The 25,249-nt window shown below is 44.5% G+C and overlaps 1 protein-coding gene across 1 annotated transcript in view; it reads right to left on the bottom strand.

Moving 5' to 3' along the window:
* Positions 1-23,441, bottom strand: part of RHPN2 (rhophilin Rho GTPase binding protein 2) — a 58,392-nt gene extending 34,951 nt beyond the window's left edge. Inside the window, exons 1-2 of the mRNA XM_060254119.1 lie at positions 23,174-23,441; positions 471-586 (exon numbers count right to left, since the gene is read on the bottom strand). Of these exons, the coding sequence (XP_060110102.1) occupies positions 471-586; positions 23,174-23,242 (185 nt within the window). The 5' untranslated portion in view covers positions 23,243-23,441. The remainder of the gene's footprint in view (positions 1-470; positions 587-23,173) is intronic.
* Between the last annotated feature and the right edge of the window lie 1,808 nt (positions 23,442-25,249).

The following is a 25,249-nucleotide window of genomic DNA, read 5'->3' as shown; positions in this document are numbered from 1 at the left end:
GGGCAAGAGGTACATATTATGCCTTTGTGGAATGAGAAGAGAGAAACCAAAGTCTACTTTAAAAAATGGCTGGCTTTGAAACCCAGATGAAATATGTAGACATCTACAACATAGCATATATCCTTTCCAGTTGCTATTCTTTTCCAAGAACATTTCTATTTTCCACTTTTAAAACTGTGCATTAGTTTCCTGTCTAAGCCTTCTAAATAAAGACATTTTGGGAATCAGAACTTATACTGCCTCCAAATAAAAGCGTGTGCAAGACACAGAGGACAAACGTGTTTCTGAGAGATGGAACATGAAAAAAAATTACGTAACACTTTGCACAACATTTCCCTCTACCACTAGCTCAGCAACATATGGGAGCAATTGGACAGCTGTCTGAGAATTGGCGGCTGCTCCTGTTCGAAAGAACAAAGGCTGCATTTTGTTGCCCCAGAGAGAGGAGAAGGGAAATCGTGGGAACATACCGGAGAAGGTTTTCAGCGCCAGCTCTCATCCTCACCGCCTTCAATATCTGTTGATTCAGGACGGCTCTTTGATTTTGCAGTTTGCTCCGACCCGTCTCTGCTAGAGGGTTGCATCCCTAGAATACAGAGACACATTATTTAGCAAATGGCCAAAACATCTTTTAAGTGGATGGAGCTGATTCTCAAAGTCCTGCAGCTCTATATACGTTGAATACAGGGCTTTTTTTTTGTAACAGGAACTCCTTTGCATTTTAGTCCACACACCCCTGATGTAGCCAATACTCCAAGAGCTTACAGGGCTCTTAGTACAGGGTCTACTGTAAACTCCAGGAGGATTGGCTACATCAGGGGTGTGTGGCCTGATATGCAAAGGAGTTCCTGCTACAAAAAAAGACCTGGTTGAATGTATTGGTTTATGTTCAAAGTTAAATTAAAATAAAGTATATATATATTTTTAAAAACCCACAGCCCCTAATTCTGGAGAGACATCCAGCATGTCCTACAACCTTAACCTCTGAAAGGTACCATGAATTACTCTTCTACTATTTATAACTAGTCTACAAATTACTATAATTCTAGTTATGTATTGCACCATTCTTTTAAAGAAGGAAATTACCGTAGTATGATGAACACAGATATGACTCCATTCATAAGAGGTTGTGATCACACATACTAAATAATGAACATGAACATATGAAGCTGCCTTATACTGAATCAGACCCTTGGTCCATCAAAGTCAGTATTGTCTACTCAGACTGGCAGCAGCTCTCCAGGGTCTCAAGCTGAGGTTTTTCATGCCTATTTGCCTGGACTCTTTTTAGTTGGAGATTCCAGGGATTGAACTTGGGACCTTCTGCTTACCAAGCAGATGCTCTACCACTGAGCCACCATCCCTCCCACTTTCAATCCACTTTCAATGCACTTTCCAACTGAATTTTATTGGGTGAACTGGCAAAATCCAGTTTAAAGTACATTGAAAGTAGATTGAAACGGCATTATTTAGCATGTGTGCGCAGCCAAAGATTTCCTGCATTCCTCCCTGTTATTGTAGCCCCTCCCAACCCATGGAAAGATCATTTCTAGGCTCATGGGTGCAGTCTGAAAGAACAGCACAAAAAGGTGAAATCGTTCCTCCCATCCTCTTGTGCTAAAGTAACTGCTGAGGAAAGAGGTCGATTTCATCTGCTTCTTCCTCCAGCCCATGATCAGTAAGGATGCTTTCTGGGGGTTGGAAGGGGGCCATAGGAACAGAGAGAAATGTGAGATTTGGGCTTTCCCTATGTGGCAGACAGGATCGATGCCATCATCTTTAAGCTGTCCTCTGATTAGGAGCACACCGTCTCAAAGTGCTTCAGGATCCAGAACGCTACGTTAAATATTTTGATGCCTAATTATAGAATCTCTGTTGTCATTTATAACACTACAAGTCATGCAGATGGGTCCACCTAATCTAATATCCATTACTGCCACTATTAACGATCCCTGTGTTTATCTTGTATACAATTGGGACTTGACTGAAATGTCACAGACTGTACCTCTTGCTTTTTTATTGCCTCTTGACCTACTGTTTACTATTTTTTCCTTGGCCATTATTATTATGCATATATATTTGGCAACTGAGGTCATAATTCATGCATCTGAGGAAGTCAACTCTAGTTTTACAAAAGTTCCTGTCACAATAAATCTAATAGTCTTTAAAATGCTACAAGACTCTTGCCTCCAGAGTCTGTACATCTTATGCCAGCACCTAGGTTTTTTTACATGTTTGTCCAGAAGATGTACTTCAAAAGAATTGATGCTGGCAATGAGGAATTCAAAGCATTTTTTTTCCAGCCCTGGATATCAGGATGTTTGAGAACTGAACTGCCTATATGGGACTCCCCAGGGGCATAGGGTATGAACATATGAAGCTGTCTTATCAGACCCTCAGTCCATCAAAATCAGTACGGTCTACTCAGACTGGCAGCAGCTCTCCAGGGTCTCAAGCTAAGGTTTTTCACGCCTACTTGCCTGGACCCTTTTAATTGGAGATGCCAGGGATTGAACCTGGGACCTGTTTACCAAGCAGATGCTCTACAACTGAGCCACCGTCCCTCCCCTATATACGTATTTCATCGACATTTTGTTTACCTAGCCAGGACTTTGTAACAGTCTTGCTAGAATTTGGGTTGCAGTTTCGCAAAGAAAGTCAGGAAGCATTCTGGTGCTATTTCACTAGCACATAACCACTTCCATTTCGGTAGCTACAGATAAAACTGAGGAGGAGTTCCCTCTCATGGTTGGATAAGGAGCTCAGTTATCATTATCACTACACAGAAAAGTTAAAATGAGTGAGTGAGGCCACTGTTTCCAATGAATGAGGCCACTATTCTGTCTAGCCAAGCACCATCAGCATCAACTCACCAGGAACTGCTACATGGTTGTTTACCTGGAGATGAACCTAGGACCTTCTGCATACAACGTAGATGTCCTGCTATGCAGCTATGGCTCATCCATACTTATAAGAATAAGACCTTTTGCCACACTTCAGCCTGTACAGCAGCTCCGCTACTCGAGTAGTTATATTCTCCAGGAAGCATTCTGTTTTGCCAAACAGCCTGAGTAACATATCACTATTCATTTATCTCCAGTTACGGATGCGTTTCACTCTGAAACCAACTACAAACAAGACCTGAAATTCAAATCTGTGAACCTATTTCTGTCTTTGTTTCCAGGGAAGAAATCTCAACTCAAGTAAGTCCTAAGAATGTTTTTCTGACCCCCCCTACATCTTGGGGAGAAGGTAACATCTAATCCAGGCTATACCTTATATACTTGGACACTCTTGTTCCTTGGCCCTCTGATCTGTCCCCAAGAAGAATCAACATTTTCTAGCACAACGCACAGGAGATATTGCTTTCAAATTGCATTCAAACTGCTCAAATCTGTCATCCATTAAACGGGGATGACTCATCACATTATAAGGCCCATCCTAAGAACATAAGAGAAGCCATGTTGAATCAGGCCAATGGCCCATCCAGTCCAACACTCTGTGTCACACAGTGGCCAAAAAAACACAGGTGCCATCAGGAAGTCCATCAGTGGGGTTAGGACACTAAAAGCCCTCACACTGCTGCCCCTCCCAAGCACCAAGAATACAGAGCATCACTTGCCCCAGACAGAGGCAACAATATGCTCTGGCTAATAGCCACTGATGGACCCCTGCTTCATATCTTTATCCAATCCCCTCTTGAAGCTGCTGTCTATGCTATCCTATATTGTATTACTTCATAATACAAGTGGGGGATTTGATATATGAACATTCCTTCATGGACCAGGGGTGGGGGAGATACACAGAAAATTAGAATGGCAAGAAAAAGAGCTAAAACTAGTGCCTTTCTCCCTGACACCTACCAGTAGTTATCCATCTGTGTGGAGACTGTTATTATGTGGGGAAAACATTCAGCGATACAGTTTTCCACCTGAAGCCATAACCTGACTCTGGAACAGTTCTGTCACCTCATGAGCAGTTTGTCTTTATCAGGCTGGCTACCATTAAGTAACATCTAAGCAGGGCTGCCAGTGCCAAACAGGGCCAGATTAGCAATTGGGCCAAGTAGGTACTGGTCTATGGGTCCCCACGTCTTTAGGGGCCCCAAGTCAGCTCCCCCCCCCCCAGTTTTCCCCCTGCTTGCAGCCCTCCCAGCCTGCACACAAAGCCAGCTGCTCTTTGTCTGACTTGCCTGGTGCAGCTGCTGTTGGTGGCATGGCCAAGGTTGCCTCTCTCTACCTCTCCCCTGCAGTTTTGTCAAGGGGACTTTTGAGGAGGAGCCTGCATGCTGCAGTGGGGGCCGCAGGTGGTGGCACAGGCACTCTGAGATAATTTCCAAGGGCCCCCTGAGATTCTGACTGCCTTGGGGTCTCCACGGGGTTCAATCCAGCACTGGTGACAAAGCAAGAACTTTCTTGGTCAACTACCGATTAGTGGAAATGATACTGAAATCTTGCACTAACAGGTTTTCCCAGTGCCTGGGGCAGTGGGGGAGGGATGTCCAAAACATTAAACAAAGAAGAACTGCATTCACACGGGCTTATTCACTGCACAGAGATTTGGGGGCCAGAGCCTTGGGAAGGAAAGGATCTCAGCGTGGTATAATGCTTCACCCTCCAGGAGAAATAATCCTTGTAGTCTAGAGATCAGTTACAATTCCTGGAGACCACCAGACCCCACCTGGAGGTTGGCAACTCTATCAGCTGTGTCCACATTTGGAGATGGGCAACACACTTCAGTTGTCCAAGTTAGTAATACAAGTTCTACTACGTTCACTGTAATAGACAGATATAGAAGAAATGCATACAAACAAATAGGCTTCATGGATCTTCAAGAAGTGAGGCTGTGCATCTGATTTCACTAGAGGTAATTTTGTAGAAAAAGAGGTGCCAGAGCTCATTAGCATGATTCATTTGCATATGCCACACACCCCTGACATCACCGGAAGGTTTACTAAATTATATCAGATCAGCATCTACCTTAAAATGCTTCATGAATTAGAATTGTCATTAATAAAACCTTAGTATCATACTTTTTAAATAACTTTCTCCTATGTGGCCACAGTGGCATGAGGAAGATTTCCATCTGTCTGCTTTCTGTGTTTTGGTTATATCCCTATTTTTTTTTGTGTGTGGGGGGGAAATATTACAAAGGTTGTCAAATCTTTCAGCAAAATTCTTACAAGGGGTTTTTCTCACAAGGGGTTTGAACAAAGGAGCCCAAAAGCAAGTATTTGGCAGGGATGAGGGGAGAGAAAGTAAGCACAATAAAATTTACAGGTTCCTGAGCTCCGCTCCTATGAGCTCCTGCCCAAAATGGATTTCACCTAGGGATACTGTTAGTTTGTAAGGATCTGCTACTCAGATTTATAGACTGCTTCTTGGCCAGTGCTCTCTAACAGCTAACAGTACAATCTGATTACAGACAATAAAATAGCCCTGCCAATGTACCAATCTAAAAAATAAACAGTGATGAACCATAAAGCTGTTATCAAATAGAGCAAACTTGTATGTCATAGTCCCAGAAAGCAGAAGTCTGATGCTTTCATCCAGTTGCATGAAGTCTCACCTTTAAATCATCGGTAGAATCAGATTTTTTAAAAAAGAGAAATGAACTGATGCAAATGTAATATAATGCCACGTCCCAATTACTCAACCGCTCACCAGATGAATTGTTTGCATTTAATATTGCCACAGGCCATGAGGCATTCCAACCGATAAGCCGAAACAAACGTTAAATCGTAAGAAGGTGATGCAGAGCTGAAACTGGGTGTGCCTCAGAGGCAAAAATGAGACTTTCAGCTCCACCCCAATGCACAACTCTGGTACCTCCACCAGCGCAAACAAACGGCTGATACAGTAAATACTTCCAAGGAAACCTTTGTACACATAAGCATTGCAATAACTTCTTTGCCTACCTTTCCTCTGGAGGATTTCCACCATACTAGAAATCTCATGGCCCAGTGAAACTGATTGGCGGTAAAGAGCAACAAAAGGAAATGCAATTTACTACCACAAAATGCAATGACGGCCACAGGTTTAAATTACTCCCTCCCCTAACTCACAGAGGATAAATCCATCAATTTGGTGTGATTGCTAAATGGAAATTCCAAATTAGAGGTAGACCGCCTCTGAACGTGGAGGTTCCATTTAGTGGTCAGGGCTAAAAGTGGCAAAAAAGACTAAGAGGAAATAGACATGTCTGGCTGGCTGCTACACCAGAGAGACCTTGGCCCCATCCAGCAAGGGAATTTGTTCTTGCATTCAGTGGAAGCATTCTGGGTTAAGTAATGCTGAGGTTACCTATGGTCACAAGCAGAACAAGCTATAAAAACAAACATTTCACCCCTCTTTTAAGTGGGCCCAAACAGCTGCCACAAGTCCTAAGCAGCTAGATCGTTCTGAATCCATTGAAGCCAACGAGCTTAGAAAAGTGCAACTCTGCTTAAAACGGCACTGTAAAACTCAAAAATATTTGTGATGGCTGCAAGGTGGCCCAACTCAGCAGATCTTCCCTCCCAAGGATTAACCAGGCCTGTTTAAGAATCCCCTCCAAGTTATCTCTGGCAAATGGTTTAATCCCCTTGCCCCTTCGGGTCTGTCATGGATTGAAACAAGCTGGGAGTTCGAAGAAGGGAGGGTAATCCTATTGGTGACCCAATCGTTAAAAAGCTTGGGATCCAGAGTGATCATGTGCAAACAGAAGCAGACTCTTACAATTTGCCTTTTGCATGTGCTTCCTTCCTGCTGTATTTAAAAGTTTAAAGGCATTGCGTTAAGAGATCTTAAAACTGACCTTCCTTGTATAATCATTGATGAGGCCAGGAAGCACAGAGTCTCCCCCCCCCCCCCACAACCCTGCCAAATATGAAAGGAAGAAGGGAAGCAAACACTTCCCCACAGTTAAAGGGTAAATTGGTTTTGCTGTTTCTTGCTGGACTGCCAAGAATTTCAGGCAACCTTGCTGGAGTTCTGCAACTGGAATGCAAAATGTCATCACAAAAGCAGGAAAGCGAGGAGGAAAGGGTTAACAAAGTGGGAATTCAAAGGGGAAAGGCTTAACTATATCCCCCCAATTGAATATTGTCTCTAAGGGCTGCTTTAAGCATTGATACTTAAAGAGAAGGGGAAAGACAGGCTTTTAACAGTACTTTTAGCAGTCAATAAAGATGTTCATTTCCATATTAACGAACCTAAATTGAACCAAATACATTCAGGTTGTGTTTTTGTTTTAACTGACAGTTGTTGCACCTCATTAGAATTCAATAATTCTCCATCTCCTCCCCTCTGGAAATAATTGGGGAAAGTTATTAACTCTCTGCATTCCAACACCCTGCAGATGCAGTTTGACAAGGGCAGAAGAAATAGGGTGGGGTTTGGGGAGGGGAGGGGCTTTAACATGTACAATGCCATAGAGTCCACCCTCCATAGCAGCCATGTTCTCCAGGGGAGATGATCTCTGCCAGCTGGAGATCAGGTGTCAAAGCAGGAGATTTCCAGGCCTCACCTGGAGACTGGAAACCATAGGGAGGGAAGGGGTCAGCAAGCAGTGCGAGAGGCAGTTTCACCAACCAGGGCTCATCTCACCACTAGAGGAATGCACCAATAGGTTTCAATGCCCTACATTTCCACCAGTTATTGCATCCTCTGATATCCTGGGAAGAACTTTTTTAGGCTTCATATAAACATGGGAAGTGCCATTTGCTTCATGTGTCAAGTACTAACCGGTTCTTCTGGGTTTTGCTATTGCTTTTCATCAGGGCTTTTTTTGTAGAAAAAGCTCATCAGAAACTTATTTGTATATTAGGCCACACCCCCTGATGTCACCATTGTTCCACACAGGGATTTTTTGTAGAAAAAGCCCAGCAGAAACTAATTTGCATATTAGGCCACACCCCATGACACTAAGCCAGCCAAAACTCCATTCCTGTTTGTTCCTGCTTAAAAAAAGAGCTCTGCTTTACATTTGCAGTACGAAGCTGTGTAAGAGGGAAGTGTGATTTTTCTATAGCGTGCATTTGAGAGAGAGGGAGGAGGAGGAAGGGAGGATGCCTGTATTCCCTGTTGTTGGTCCTCCAAAGGAACCAGTAGGCCACTGTGTGAGACAGGCTGCTGGACTAGATGGATTATTGGTCTGATCCAGCAGGGCTCTTTGTATGTTCTTAGGTTTTGGCAGACTGCCTTCAATGGCTGCCAAATGCTGCCCTGTGCCCTCTCTGCCTGTGTTCTACTGTCTGCCATTTAGGGTTGCCAATTTCTCCTAGCTGCTATCACCGCAACTACCCAGATAATTTACCTGCTGCCTATTTAAAATAGCTTCCCTTAAAAACTGACTTCAGGGTGTTTTTAAATACTTGCTGTTTATTTCCATTTTATTTTTTTAAATTTTAAGCATCTAGTCTGACTGTGACATTCCCAGAGAAAGGTTAAGAAAAGATCAGTTCACAGGTTAACTCATATTTATAGAAACCTTACCCACCTTTATTAAATGTTAGAATGGGCCACTTAAAAAAAAAGTTAATTGGATTGTGTTACAGTAATGGTAACTAATTTGTTTTAAGAATTAACATTAGTAAAGTAAAGTAAGTAAAGTAAAATTTTATTTATATCCCGCCCTCCCCCGCCAAGCAGGCTCAGGGCGGCTAACAACAACGAAAAACAACAGTACATTAATAAACCCTTACATTACATTAATATACATTAAATTAACCTTAAAAACCAGTTAATACATTAATTTATGTAATACATTAGGATGGATTACATTACATAATGGATACATTAGGATGGATTAAAAGTACCTCTTTTTTAAAAAACTAATGTTTTGAAAATATTTGATTGATAAGCGATTGGTCCATTGCCAAGATCTTTTTCTGAAGAGTCTGAATGGCTATACCTATTCTGGGACAATGTCCTGGTTATCCTGGCACAAATCAAGCCCCAGTTAGTGAACTGCCACAAGACAGTTCTATTTCAGACTTATGATCTAAGACTTATAAAATCGGGGAACAAAATTAGGGTTGTCAATCCCCAGTTGGGAGCAGGTGATCTCCCAGTCTGGAGGCTCTCCCCCCGCTTCAGGGTTATCAGAAGGGGGGGGGGCAGACCAGTTCCCATAGGGTTATAATGGAGAATCAGTGGATATCTGGGGCTTGGGAGAACCCTGTTTTTTGAGCTAGAGGCATCAAATTTTCAGCATAGGATCTGGTGCCTCTCCTCAAAATACCCCCCAAGTTTCAAAAAGATTGAAGCAGGGGGTCCAATTCTATGGGTCCCAAAAGAAGATGCCTCCATCCTCCATTATTTCTAATAGAAGGAAGGTGTTTAAAAGGTGCGTAGTCCCTTTACCCTGCATCACTGTGGATGAATCAGTTCTGAAGACAGTCCAGCAGTTCAGCTACCTGGGGTGCATCATCTCCTCAGATGCCAAGATCGACAAGGAGATTGACAACAGGCTGGCAAAGGCAAATCGTGCATTTGGCTGACTGCACAAAAGAGTGTGGAGCAACAAGCATCTGAAAAAAGGCACAAAGATCAATGTTTACAAAGCGGTTGTGATGACAACCCTCATCTACGGCTCCGAATCGTGGGTTTTATACCGTCATCACCTGCGACTCCTTGAGCGCTTTCATCAGCGCTGCCTTCGCACCATCCTCAACATCTACTGGAGTGACTTTGTGACCAACACTGAAGTCCTCAAGAGGGCGGAGGTTACAAGCATCGAAGCACTGCTGTTGAAGACGCAGCTGCGCTGGGCAGGGCATATTTCTAGGATGGAAAACCACCGCCTTCCCAAGATTGCTCTGTATGGTGAACTTTCCACCGGCCATCGAAATAGAGGGGCACCAAAGAAGAGGTACAAGGACTCCTTGAAGAAATCCCTTGGCACCTGTCGCATCAACCATCACCAGTGGTCTGACCTAGCCTCAGATCGCAAAGCATGGAGGCACACCATCCACCAGGCTGTCTCTTCCTTTGAGAACGTACGCATAGCTGGTCTTGAGGACAAAAGGAGATTGAGGAAGAATCGCACTGTTACAGCACCAACCCCAAATCAGACTTTTCCCTGCAGCCACTGTGGCCGGATCTGCCTGTCCCGCATTGGTCTTGTCAGCCACCAGCGAGCCTGCAGCAGACGTGGACTACTGCACCCTTCTTAAATCTTCGTTCGCGAAGTCAAGCCGAGAGAGTCCCTTTAAATGTGATGGCTAGAACTCCCTTCGAAGTTTAGTCATGCTTATCACAACCTTTCTCCTGACACCACCACCAAAATCACCTGGCTCCAGCCCCAAAGTCCACAGATATTTTGTGAATTGGACCTGGTAACCCTAAATATGCTTGAGACACACCCTATTAAAAAAATGCAAAACCCAGAGATCTTAGCAACAACTTATGAACAAAGGTTTTTACAGTGTACTCAACTAGGGGATAAGACATTATTTCCTTATTGTCATTTACAAAGAAAAGATTTTGACAGCCACCCAACCAAAATAAAGTTAACCACAAGGGTGCTATTGTTTCAACAATTCGAATCTTATTCTCTGTTATCTACAAACTATTGGCCATGCGTGGCCACCATCTTCAAATCTGCAGCTCAGGATAACAATCTAAAAAGATTTTTCTGGAAATTCCAGGCATGCACAAGGTTTGCAGAAAAATCATTAATATTTAAAAATATATTTAAATATTTAAGATTTTTCTGCAAACCTTAGAATCATAGAATCTAGGATTCTATGATTCTAAGGTTTGCAGACAAATCTTAAATATTTAAAAAACTATATGGGAAGAGGAATTCCCCCAAAAGTAAAATAGTGCTCTCTATGTAAGCACAGAAAATGCACACACCTCCAGTGTTCGCTGGTGGTACAAGAAAGCCGTGATGGCTTCAGTGGTGGTGGTGTAGCCAGACGCCTTCTTGGGCCTGGTGGCAGTGCAGCCCAGGAGCATGGTGCCAGCTGCAGTGCAAACCATGACAGAAAATTGACAGAAAAAAATGAGTCCCATTGGACCTGAGAGGGAGGAGAGATTAGGAGGCCTCAGCAATGGCAAGCCTGCCTGAAGCAGCTCAGACTGAGCCACTGAGTGGGGGGGGGGGGGGGCAGTGGGCCTAGCGGCTGCAGGGGAACCCAAGGTCCACACTGGGCCTGGTGAGAAAGAGGAAGGAGATGGGATTCCCTCCCTGCAAGTATAGCGCCCCCCCTTGCATTTCCCTATCTACAGCCCCTTTCAGATACTATGTTAATATGTACTAGGAATAGGGTTGCCAATCCCCAGGTGGGGGCAGGGGATCCCCCGGTTTGGAGACCCTTCCCCCGCTTCAGGGTCGTCAGAAAGCGGGGGGGGGGGGGGGGAGGGAAATGTCTGCTGGGAACTCTATTATTCCCTATGGAGATTTATTCCCATAGAAAATCATGGAGAATTGATCTGCGGGTATCTGGGACTCTGGGGGGGCTGTTTTTTGGGGGTAGAGGCACCAAATTTTCAGTATAGCATCTAGTGCCTCTCCCCAAAATACCACCCAAGTTTCAAAAAGATTGGACCATGGGGTCCAATTCTATGAGCCCCAAAAGAAGGTGCTCCTATCCTTCATTATTTCCTATGGAATGAAGGAATTGAAAAGGTGTGCCTTCCCTTTCAATGTGATGGCCAGAATTCCCTTTGGAGTTCAATTATGCTTGTCACATCCTTGATCTTGGCTCCACCCCTAATGTCTCCTGGCTCCACCCCAAGTCTCCTGGCTCCACCCCCAAAGTCCCCAGATATTTCTTGAATTAGACTTGGCAACCCTAACTAGGAATCAGACAATCATACATAGATCCCCCGGATATGTGAGGTCACCACATTGTCTGAACAGGGCTGATATTTGTATTTTGCATACAAATTTGGCGCATGTAAACAACTAGATGTACAGCTGTACATGTATATGCAAACCAACATTTGTTTGCAATAGAATAAGCTTCGTAGGCCTCATTTATTTATTTACTTCATTTACTGCCTTTCACTCCAGTGAGGACCCAAAGTAGCGTGCATTGTTCTCTTCTCTGCCATGTTTGTTCTCACAACAATCCTGTGAGGTTGGTTAGGCTCAGAGCATACGACCAGTCCAAGGTCACCAAGCAAGCTTCCATGACAGAGTGAGGATTCAAACCTGTATCTGTCAGGCCCTAGTCTAACCCAAGAGTCTGCAACCTTTTTCAACCTGAGAGCACATTTGGAATTCTAACACAAGATGCTGGGCACAGCAATAAAATGACTGCCACAGAATAGCTGCTACAGGAGGCAGAGCCAGCCACAAAATAATTTAGGGTTATCCAATGGGGGAATTTGGAGGGCATGTCATGTGACATCCCCATTTAAGGGAGGGGTCCCCCCCGGCCACCTGGTCTGTGACAGGGAGGAGCCCCTGAAACTGGGGGAACCCCCACTGGGACCTGGCAACCCTAAAACAGTTGCCACATCTTAACTTGCTTCTTGGGCTGTGGTGGCAGCTGTTGCCAAAGCAACATTTAAAAAAAATCTGCACAGTCAATCAAATCGCTAGCAATCAGTCAGAAACTCAGTTAGGCAAAAGTCCTAGCTGGCTCCACCCAATTCCTTAAATCACCTGGTAGGTGCCAGAAAAAGGTGTTACAGTAGGGTTGCCAATCCCCAGCTGGGGGCAGGGGATCCCCTGATTTGGAGGCCCTCCCTCCCCTTCAGGTTATCAGAAAGTGGAGGAGGAAGGAGATGTCTGCTGGGCATTCCAGTATTCTCCATGGAGACAATTCCTATAAGGTATAATGGAAAATGGATCCATGGATATCTGGGGCTTTGGGGGTGCTTTTTAAACCAAATTTTCAGCATAGGATCTGGTGCCTCTCCCCAAAGTACTCCCCCAAATTTCAAAAAGATTGGACCAGGGATCCAATTCTATGAGCCCCAAAGGAAGGTGCCTCTATCCTTCATGATTTCCAAATGGAGAGAAGGAATTTAAAAGGCATGTGGTCCCTTTAAATGTGATTGCCAGAGCTCCCTTCAGAATTCAATCATGCTTATCGCACCCTTGCTACTGGGTCCACCCCAAAGTCCCCAGATATTCCGAGTCGGACCTAGCAACCCTAGTCTACAGGTGTCATGGCAGCTACAGGCTCTATGTTGGGAGACCCCTGCTTTAATCACTACACCACACTGGCTCTCAGGCTTGCATACCACCTTCTGCCTCCTTTCCCTTGTCATATGAGGGCTGCAGCATTACAATATCAAACCGGACAAAATAACTAACCTGTGAGACATTGTTACCTCCAAGTCAAGGTTAAACCATGGTTCAGAATCCCGGTTTGCAGGTTATGGAACAAACCACAGTATTCCTTTGTTCAATCTGGACATGACAAACTGACACGGCCGGATTAGCAATTAGGCCAAGTTGGCAGCTCCCTAGGAGCCCCCATGCCTTTAGGGGCCCCAGGCCAGCTTTTCCCCCTGCTTGCAGCCCTTGGAGTCTGCACACAAAGCCAGCAACTGAGCTGCTCTTTGCCCAACTTGCCTGGTGCAGCTGCTGCTGGTGTTTTCGCCAAGTTTGCCTCTCTCTGCCTCTCCCCTGCAATGTTGTCAAAGGGGCTCCTGAGAAGGAGCCTGCAGGCTTCAGCAGGGACCATGGGGGGTGGGGGCAGGTGCTTCCACTCGAAGATAATTTGCAAGGGCCCCCCCAAGATTTCGACTGCCTAGGGGCCTCCACAGGGTTTAATCCAGCACTGCAAACTGTTCCATTCAAGCTCTGCATGGCAGAGAAGGGGAGGGAAAACGTGAGCCAAGGGCATTCTAGCTCATCCCAATTTGTTTGTGATGCCAGTTGTTCACTTCTGTGGTAGACCAGTATTTCACTTCCTTATTTTTTTAAATAGATGATCCAACTCAGGCTAGGTGGTGATGACTCTTCCAAGTCCCAGAATGATCTGGAATTTGCATTCCAAATTCCACACCCAACTCATCAGAAAAAATGTTGCCTCTGAACTGTAAACAAACTAAGCAGCTTTTCTTTCTGACCTAAGGTTTTATTTTCGTCAGCAATCTCTCCCTGAGCTCCCCCATCACAAATTAAAGAAGCATTAAACCATTAAAAAAAAAAACCTTGGAAAGTGATTCCAGTAAATCTCCTCTTCCCTCAAAGCTCAAAGGCAAAGGATGTAGTAAAAGCAAGCATTATTCTAACATATATACATTTCCCTTTACAACACTTCTTTAAAAATATAATTCTTGTGATTTAAACACAGTCCCCCCCCCCCCAATTTCCTTAAGTAAATGTACCAAGAGAATGAATGCTGGGACCTATCTGGGCATAAGTATGCCTTAATATCTAATCCACACTAACAAAAGAATTAACAAAAATCACTCACTAGCAGTTTCAACTGAACTATACAAATAAGAAAGTCAAACAGAATTGGAGCCAAAGCCTGTTTTCTTACCCTGCTGTGCTGTGTTTTAATAATGTGGGGATTTGTTTCCTACCCAGGTGCACATAAACATCCACATGAAGATTGGTCACAAAAGATTTTAACAGCAGCTTTCATTCTCTTGAACAGTATCTTCCATCTACATATATAGCTTGTTCAGTCATAAGGAAGTTTTAAAAACATTCAAGAAGTAAGACAGCTGCAGACACACTGTTATCCCACTTGCCATAAAGCGCATTTCTGTGCCTTACTGGAACCACTGTGCCATATCCGTGATTAATATTTTGGTACTCCTTTGACTAGTATCCAAAGTTGACCATGGCTGAGAGGAACCAGAAGTTCTCTGTCTTACCTTTTGCTTAGATCACACTCAGGACATAATGTACTTCTTTTCTGTGAGTCTGTGACACACAGTGAAATATACTTTTTTAGATCTGACCCTAACAGTGAAGCCGACAATACAAAAGGCTGGATATAAAGAGTAAAGACAGTGCCAGATTAAACCCTGTGGAGATCCCTAGGCAGTCAAAATCTTGGGGCCCCCCTCACCAATTATCTCAGAGTCTGAGCGCCCACCCCACAGCCCATGGCCCTTGCTGCAGCCTGCAGTCACCTTCTTAAAAGCCCCTTTTACTAAGCTGCAGGGGAGAGGCAGAGAGAGGCAAACTTGGTGACAACGCCAACAGCAGTCGCTCCAGACAAGTTGGGCAAAGAGCAGCTCAGTTGCTGGCTGCGCACACAGGCTGGGAGGGATGCAAGCAGGGGGGAAACCGGGGGAGAAAGTTGGCCCAGGGCCCCTAAAGACATGGGGGCCCATAGACCAGTTCCTACTTGGCCTAATTGTTAATTGGGCTCTATAAAGGTTCTGTTTCACTAACGAAAAGCCTTAAGAACATTAAGAGGAGCCATGTTGGATCAAGGTCAATGGCCCAGCCAGTCCAACACTCTATGTCACACAGTGGTCAAAAAAACCAGATGCCATGAGGAGGTCCAGGACACTAGAAGCCCTCCCACTGTTCTCCTCCCCCCAAGCACTAATGAATGTGCTTTCCAGCCCCACTGAATGTGCCCTCCAGTCAAAACCGATTCATGAAGACTCCTATGCACAGGGCATTCCAGGCAAGACACTGGCAGAGGTAGTTTGCCATTGCCTTCCTCTGCATAGCAACCCCTGGATGGTCTCCCATCCAGGCACTAACTCTGGCCAACCCAGCTTAGCTTCAAGCCATGACAAGCTCAGGTAAAGCTGGTCTATTATGGCTGCCATTCCACTATTAGCAGAACAGCCTACAGTTTAGGGAAGGCAATGCCATAACTGTACAGTAATTCTGTATCTGACCCATCGTTTACAGAATGCAGTAATTGCAAGGTGACAGACGGTAGGTTAGATAGTTTTAAAATAAGACCAAAAACTTGAGTCTGTCCATTAAAGTCTATTAGCCACAGTGGCTAAAAGCCTCCATGTTCAAAGGCAGTATATCACTGGGGAATTCTTGGAGACAAGAGATTAAGAGATTACTGCCACTTTCTTAGTTTGCTTGTGGGCTTCCCCAAAGCATCAGATCCATCACAGTTGCCAAGAGGATACTAGATGGCTTTTTGATCAAATCCAGCAGGTCTGTCTCCCATAGATTTTCAAAAACTGCATTTAGCCAGAAATCTATACCCATTTCACACTCCATGCCCTGCCCTGACATAAAATGAAAACAATGCAAATATATGCTATGGTAAAAAAAAAAAAAAATCCAGAAATAACTAGATTCTAGCCCAGTAGCACTTTACAGACCAAGATTTTCACGGTATGAGCTTTCAAGAGTCAAAACTCCTTTAATCAGTTTTTATATTTTTTGTATATTTTTAAAGACAGTTTTTTTAACTCCTTTCATCAGATATTCATGCTACTGGACTGAAACTATTTCAGAAATAACAGCCAGACAAATAAAGACATATTAAGACACGTTAGAAACAAGTCCCAAGAACCTTCATTGGTCCAAAGCAACCCTCCAAAACCAAAGCCATGTAAGTTAAGACCGACCTGTACAATACAATACAGAGTGCAAACTTTTGAGTTCTTCAGGCATTAAGGCACCAAATACTACTGTGTTCAACCAACCCAATTTTCTCCCCTCACCTCTCCTTTCTGTCTACACAACCTCAGAACGTAATTGACTTGGGATGAACCTCTTTTAACTAGGTTATCTTTGTTATTGAGCAAAGAAGCTCTTGGAAGAAGCTCCGATTTGATGTAGCAGCTCAGTCAATGCAAAGGATCTTCCCTACAGTGTCCATTGTTTAAGTCCTTTCAAAGAAAGGTGGTGATGGGGAATCTTGTAGCCCTTGACAGGGAACAGGCCAGAACAAAAGCAAATTCCCAGGTAGTAAATAAGGTTCAGAAGTGGTAAGGAAATAAATTAGCCGCCTGGATCAAGCAGTCTACTATACAAAGAGATGGTAAGTTTGCTTACTTAAATAGTGTTAGGTTTTGGACTTCTTGTAAGAGGTTACAGAAAAGGGGTGAAAAAGCTTTTCAGACACTAATAATACAATCCTTTGAAGTCAATGAGCTGTAAGGGTGTCATTCTGCTTAGAATGGCATTATTAAGAGGGCTTCAAAATGGGTTTGGAGATACTCTCCGGTGTGAGTCATGCACAGGAAGGCAAATGAGATGGTAATGAAGGAACGGAATGGACTATACCACTTCAGGCGACAAATTCCAGCACTGCACGTTCCTTCCCATGAAAAGAAATTGCTTTTCAATAGAAAACTAAAAATAACAAAAAAGTTCTATGTGCAGCTTTTCTATTTGTAGGGAGTTTATAATATGGGAGAGCATTCCAAAATGTAGAAAAGAATGACACATTGAAATTGTGGTCTTAAGATGCCAAAATTGCTTTTAGCTGCTACACAACAAGAACACCATTCTTTTGGGTTGCACTATAAACAGCATTATGTTTAGTTTAAAGTATCCAGTCTCTCTTTGAAGACTCTGAAGACTTCACAACATCAGTTAGAATAGCCTCAAAAATGAGGCACATTGCAAAGAGAAAAAGCACTTCCATGCAGGGCTTTTAGTAGAAAAAGCCCACCAGGAAAGTATTTGCATATTAAACTACAACCCCCCCTCCCCACATCAGCGTTGTTTCACACTGGGCTTTTTGGTAGAGAAAGCCCAGCAGAAATTCATTTGCATATTAGGCCACACCCTTTGATGCCAAGCCAGCCGGAACAAAACCCTGCTTCCATGTAGGAAAGAGAACATAGAACTGTGCAAATGGTCTTCCCTATAGAAGAAGTAACTGTAAATTCAGGTCAAACCAGATTCAACTCCTCATTCTACCATGAAAGCTCACTGGATGACGCTGGGCTAGTTATATACTAACCTACCTCAAGGGTTGTTATGAGGATAAAATGGAGAAGGGGGATAAAATGTTATAAGCCACTTTGGTTCTCCAGTGTGGATCAAAGTGGGGTATAAATTAAGTAAATAAATACATTTCAGGGCCAAGCCCCAACCAATAGTTACGTTCACAACAGAACGTTTGCAGATGGGTCTACCTGCACAGATTTCTGTGCAAACAACCTATTGTGCATATAGGCTTATGGGCTTTTGTGGTGGAAGCTGGCAGCTCATTTTGGGAAAAGCCAGCACATACAATGTATACTAAACATTACACAAGTCGAACAGGGCCGGGGCCGGTCACCATAATTACAATCCACGTATACAACAATCTTCTGTGCAAGGCTCATATGAACATCAGAGGTTGCTTCCATAAGGCAATTATTCCCCACGGTGCAGTCATTGACACCACAGTAATCTTCAGTGACAACAGAGCATCCACACACTGAGCTATACTCCCCCGACTTCTTGTGCCCCCAGAGAGTTTTTTGCTGGCTTCTGTGTTTTTTCTAAATTCCTAGTTGTTTCATCACTATCAAACGATGAAACAATAACAAAGCATAAACAAATAAATAATAAAAACTCTCTGGTGGTGCAGGGGGGCGGAATGCTTTTAACGTTTTATTTATATTCTGCTTTTCTCCCTTTGTGATGGACCCAAGGATCACCTGGCAGATGTCCACAGTTGAGCAAGAGCTTTGAACCATCACCTCAGTTCCCATTCCTATAAAACTGCTGAACTGCACCTGTGTGCAAGGCAGCCCTGTAGCTAGGGGCTGCAGGATGGGGGTCACAGTGAGATGGGGGTCTTTAAATTGTGCAGGAGGCTGGTGAGTGCTCCTGCCACCCTTTCTGCATGATTTAGAGCTCAATGATTGGCTGATTTTTGGACCTTTTAAATAGTATGTAAGGCACAGTGGCTTCTCCTGCACAATTGAAATCATTAAGAGGGGGGAGGGAGAGGGGCAGCCCTGGGATGGGGGTGAAGGCCCCCTCCCATTGGGCCCCTGCTTAGCTATGGGACTGGTGCAAGAGTTCAGAAGTGCCCACCTTCCGACCCAAACGGCATGCAAATGGTGCCAGGGTGGGCAGGTGATTCAGAAGTGCCCACGTTCCCATCCTAGCAGCCTGCAAACCTGTTTTGACTGCAGACTTTCAGGAAAGAATGAAGCAAAGCAGAGGAAAGTCCCATAAAGTGGATGACTAGAGAATGATATTGTGTGGATACTCCTGAGAACAAAAAATAAAGCTGCTCCAGTTTGGTCACCTAATTGGAATGAAACCACCAAGTTATACACACATTGGGAAGCCACCACCAATCAGAACATCCCAACATAAACACATGAATAAACATTAACATGTCTGACCACCGAATGTAGTCACTATTTTTCTACATAGGAAACCTTTCTGGAACTACCTTAAAACTCAAAAAGAACCTTCCCAGCTGCATGGTCTTCCCAGCAGAAGATACTGGAGAAGGAAATTGGATGTCCCCAGCTCATTTGGGAGGAAATTATGTATTCAACTAAGGGCATGAAATATACTACCATAATCGCCAAGATAACAATAAGTTGCAATGGCAATGAGTGGGGTGAAGGGGAAGGAGAGTACTGAAACTTTACATTCTGCAATGCACTGTATTTCTTCCAGTATTTAAAATGAAAACTATTCACTTAGCTACACAGATTTAGGTGGGTGTTACATTATACAGTAATCCTATAGCTGCACCGAGAATTCAGTCAGGCATGTACAGCTGAGCTTGCATAACATTCTGATGAGGCACCTGTTGAAACCTGTTGATGGCAGGAACGCACAAATGAGCTGCCAGAGTTTCAGAAGTGCCCTAAATTTAACCTGTGTAATGCAATCCACAGGGAGAGGTTCGCCAATCTTTAAGTACTCACCTGGGGCTAGAGACTATTGTCAAACGCATAGCAGGCTGAAAATGCTGCACTGTAATCTACAGGGCCGATCACATTTCCTTTAGAAGAATTTTACTAAGTCCAACACCGTCAGTTTCCTTTCTTATTTGTATTTAACTTTTTAAAAGTTAATTCAGTTTCAGACCTGGTTGGATGATTCATCGGAAACCAAGAGAACATTCCGAGATGAAGTTTGTCAACTTTTCTGCAGTTGTAACTGATCCATATGGCACATAAACAGAAGTATCGTTGACACCATCTTCCATGGAAGCTTGTGTCACAACAACTCTGTTCATCTTTTTAAAAGGTGTCACGAGACTTCACCTAGGGAGCGTTCTTTATGAAAATCACTGCATGACAGCCGGAAGTGCAAGATACAATATTCAAAACAGCTTCCTTAAAAAGAAAATATCTTATTAAAGTGCACAGAACCACCCACTTGGGAGCAGTTCAGCAATGTGCAAACTTTTCTTTGCCAGTTTGGTGTAGTGGTTAAGTGTGCGGACTCTTATCTGGGAGAACCAGGTTTGATTCCCCACTCCTCCACTTGCACCTGCTGGAATGGCCTTGGGTCAGCTATAGCTTTCATAGGAGTTGTCCTTGAAAGGACAGCTGCTTCAAGAGCTCTCTCATCCCCACCCACCTCACAGGATGTCTGTTATGTGTGTGTGGGGGGGAGGTAAAGGAGATTGTGACCATGAGATTCAGAGTATAGAGTGGGATATAAATCCAATATCATCTTCTTTTAATTGATTTCTGGAAATCCTCCCAACTCAGGCTACTGCAAGGGGAAAACTCTCTTTACCTTTAGGAGACAAAGGCCAGGGCTTGCATGGACTGTAAGGATTGCTGCAGCAGGCAAAAGGAACAAGCTGTACCATTCAGTCTGTTTACCTGCTTTCTGATGATGCACACCAGTTGCTGGCAGGTACTCAAATCAGTAGCTAATGCCAAAGAGCACCGATCAAGCTGCATGCTTTGGGGCAGCTGTAAACAGCAGCCTTTTTAACTTCATGACAGGACCCCACACATTCCAGTGCATAATGAGTTTCCACCATTTTAGTGTCTGGGACCCTTGCGTACAAACTCAACAGCCAATTGCACTGAAAAAAAGTGTGCCTTTAAAAAAAAAAACAGCATTTAAGGCTGCAACCTGATGTTACTGCATGCCATATAACGTTCCACTGCATTGTTCTCCAGTCTCACAACCCTTGCTTTACTGTCTGTGTTTTTAGAACATCCTCCGATTTCGTTGTTTGCACTGCATTCCACGGTTCTTACTGCATTGTTTTTAGTTGCCATCTATCTCAGAGCAAAAGATAGACTATAAATAAACACATTGGAATTAGCACAAATAACACTCACCCCAGTAAACCCTGTAAGAATGTGTGTGGGGGGGGTTGATTTAATGTAAGTGGTATAGTTCTGATTTCACTGCTGACATAGGATTTTTTTTTTGCCCTAAAAGCAGCACACGGGAGTACTAAAGAAATTTTGAATGATAGAAGCTGCTAGCATCAAACTTCAGAATAATGAGGCACACCAGCAGGGCCAAATCTGGGGGGGGCGCGGCAGAGCGGGCGCTTGGGTATGGAGTCCATTTTATTCTATGGGCCCATAAGGGGGTGTCATTTTTTAATTTTGCCTCCCCTCAAAAAACATGCAGATCCAATCCTGCACACCAGCCAATCAAGCATCACAGAAGCAGGCTGTTTATATCCTTGCTGTACATGTCCCCCCCCCAATGAAAAACAAGGAATTCTTATTGTTTTCATCTGGTAAATACTCTATTGCTATGACCTACATGGCCCAGGCTAGCCTGATTTTATCAGCTCTCAGAAGCGAAGCAGGGCCAACCCTTTTTCTCGCTTGAATTGGAGACCACCAAGAAAATCTGGGTTGTTTCACAGAAACAGACAATAGCAAACCGCCTTTGTTCTTCTCTTGCCTTAAAAACCCTAAGGGGGGTCTCCCATGAGCCAAGCATGAATTGATAAGCATTTCACATACACATTTAGATTACTGTCTCCCAAAGCTCTCTCTAGTCTAACCTGTGCTTGTGAGCAAAAATTCTACTTTGTGAGCTACTGGCATTAAAGTTGTGAGCTACTGCATAAATTAGTGTGCTCTGGGGCCATCCTTCCTGAGGTAAGGCAAAAATATGTGAGCCAGAGGCTAAAAACCTGTGAACTAGCTTACACTAACTCAGTTTAGAGGGAACACTGTGTCTTTTCACCCCCCCCCTTCCGATAATGCTCTTGGGTGGCTCTTCAATAGTTGTAGGGCAGGACCAAACATTACAGCTGCCCTCCATATAAAGAGCTGGGAGGAGGGGACTGCTTCTGTTGAACTTCTATGAAAACCAGATAGAATAAAGGCACAGGCGCCCCCCAAAAGGAAACAAGGCAGCCACTCTAAAAGATGACCACAGGCACACAGCCTGTAGAATGGTAGTTACAAGGATTGCAGTCCCTTACTGGCAAAATGTCTACAGCCCTCATACCGATTGCTAGCCATTTATTTTACTTTAGGCAATTTATAGTCCGCCCTTTTGCAAGGATGGGCTTGGGGGGATCACAACGTTCTAAAAACAGTATAAAAACAACAGTTAAAACCAGAGCAATGTGGACAGGCTGGGGGGAGCAAAATAAATACTATTTTTTAGCATTTATGCATCCAAAGCTCCTTGCGCAGGGGAGATTATGAATAAACCCATCAGCAAATCAAGAAAATATTTTTAAAAAAAGAGAGAGATTTAGACTTGCAGTCATCCTCTAACAAGTGGGTTTCAGAACAAATCAAGCCTGAACTCTCCCTCCCTAGAAGCTAAAATAGATAAACTGAGGCTATTATGCTTTGGTCACATCACGAGACTGCAAGAGTCACTGGAAAAGACAATAAAACTAGGAAAAGTGGAAGGCAGCAGAAAAGAAGACGACCCTCCCAACATGAGATGACTGGACTCAAACACAGGAGCCTTCCGTTTGCAAGAGCTAAGAACAGCTGCTAAAATGAGGAGGCTCATGCACGAGGACTCTTAATTTGGCTGCAATCACACACGCTAAAATAATGCAGTTTCAATCCACTTTCAGTGCAGTTTTAAACTGAATTTTGCCAGTTCACACAAGTAATATCCAGTTGGAAAGTGCATTGAAAGTGGATTGGAACTGCATTATTTAGCATGTGTGATCACAGCCAATCTGTCGGAAACGACTTGACGGCACACATACGCAATCATCATCGCCTCGTCTCGCCCACCCCCAAAGCCCCAAATTAACCGCATCCCCTCTGTCTGCACCCGCCGGCGCGCTTTCATCCCCCCTGAGCTAATACAATTAGCCCGCCACACGCACCCTTCCTTCCAAGCCCGCGGGCGCCAGCAGCTGTTCGCAAAGCGCAGAGGCTGGTTGGGAGGGACGCGCGCTCACCTTTCGGAAGTAGCAGTCCCGCGGCTGCTCCGCCGCCCGGCAGCCCGAAGGCAGCAGCGTGTCGGTCATCGCCCAAGCCAGCCGCGCCTTGCCAGAGGAAACACCGACGTGGCTTCCCAGGCTCGCTGCACCTCCCGGTTCAAGAGGCTCCTAGTAGCGCCGCACGCCAGCAGTGGACGCTTGGGGCCGCCTCTTGCTTCCCCGCCCAGGGGAGGGAAGGATAGACCAACCCCGATGCCAGCTGCCCTCTAGAGTCCGCCTTCGCTCCTCCTTCCCCGGGGAAGCCCGCAGAAAGAAAGGAGGGCTCTTCGCAGGTGTGTATTGCTGGCGTCAGGCGCTCCCCGCCTAGCAACACCTTATCAGCCAGCTGTTTGGGAAGGGGATAAACAGAGAAGAGGGGAAGAAGGACCTAAGATACTTAGAAGAGCCCTGCAGGATTGAACCAGGGGTCCCGTATCCCAAAGAGTGCCATCTCCAGAACAAAGCAGAGTCGAATTGCACCTTTAAGACCAACAAAGGTTTATTCAGAATGTCAGCTTTCGTGTGCTCTAAGCACACTTCATCAGACAGTAGGATGGAATGGCAAGCAGTCCTAAATATAGGGAAAGTGGGCAGTGAATCAGCATGCGAAATCATGGAAATGTCCGTTAGCAGATTAAAAGAATCACAAGCTGGGGCCTTGTTTTAGCCCAGTCGACATAGGCTGGCAGTCGCTAGGCCCTGGCTTGTGATTCTTTTAATCTGCTAAGGGACATTTCCATGATTTTGCATGCTGATTCACTGCCCATTTCCCCTATATTTAGGACTGCTTGCCATTCCAACCTACTGTCTGATGAAGTGTGCTTAGAGCACACAAAAGCTTACATTCTGAATAAAACTTCTTTGGTCTTAAAGTTGATACTTGACTCTTACTTTGTTCTACTGCTTCAGACCAACACAGCTGCCCACCTGGTACCAGCTCCAGATTGGGAAATAAATACCTGGAGATTTTGGGGCTGGGGTCTGAGGAGGGTGGGGTTTGAGGAACGGAGGGACCTCAGCATCTTAAAAAGCCGTACAGCCCGCCCTTCAAAGCAGCCACTTTTTCCAGGTTAGCTGCTATCTGCCACCTGGAGATTACAATAGTAGATCTCCAGCCACCACCAGGAGGCTGGCAACCCTATGTCTCACGCAATGACTTATCTGTTCATGAACATATGAAGCTGCCTTATACTGAATCAGACCCTTGGTCCATCAAAGTCAGTATTGTCTACTCAGACTGGCAGCGGCTCTCCAGGTTCTCAAGCTGAGGTTTTTCACACCTACTTGCCTGGACCCTTTTTTAGTTGGAGATGCCGGAGATTGAACCTGGGACCTTCTGCTTCCCAAGCAGATGCTCTACCCACTGAGCCACCGTCCCTCTGGAGGTCCAACAACATGGCACAGAGGTAGAGGCCTTGACCCTGATGTTGCCTCCTGTGGTACCAGCATTCAGAGACTGACTGCCTATGAATGTGGAGATTCCCTTTAGTCACCATGGATAGACGTGTCCTCCATGATTCTTTTGCCTGGCATCCACTGACTGCAAATCCCGTGTTTTAATCATGTGTAACAATCCATATACCTAAGGCATAAAGGAAAGGAAGCTATGCTGTGGCTCTGTCCTCTGTTTATCAAACACAGTAGGCTGTAATTCCAGATGGGAAACCCTGCTTTTAAAATTTTTATTTATACCTTCATTTTCTCCCTGGGGAAGAAGATGGGGGGAAGCAAGTTGCATTGTTCTCCTCTCCTACAGTGTTAACCCAACAACAGCCTTGTGAGGTAGGTTATATATATTTTATTACATTATATTTATAACCCACCCTCCCCTGCAAGAGGGCTCAGGGCAGTTCACAAGAACATTCAAACAGAATAAAACATTTAAAAAAAACAACCAAGAAGCCAGTTTCAAAATCCAATGGCTGAGAGTGTTGGACTGATTCAAGGTCACCCAGTGAGCTTCCCTGGCAGAGTGGGAATTCAAACCTGGGTCTCCCGGATCCTAATCTGACACTCTAACCACTACATTGGGAATGTCACTCAGGAGTCTTTTGC

The sequence above is a fragment of the Heteronotia binoei genome, chromosome 14 (genome assembly GCF_032191835.1).
Source record: "Heteronotia binoei isolate CCM8104 ecotype False Entrance Well chromosome 14, APGP_CSIRO_Hbin_v1, whole genome shotgun sequence".
NCBI classification, from domain to species: Eukaryota; Metazoa; Chordata; class Lepidosauria; order Squamata; family Gekkonidae; genus Heteronotia; species Heteronotia binoei.
The sequence above is the reverse complement of the archived record's forward strand: the minus strand, read 5'-3'. Positions and strand labels throughout refer to the sequence as shown.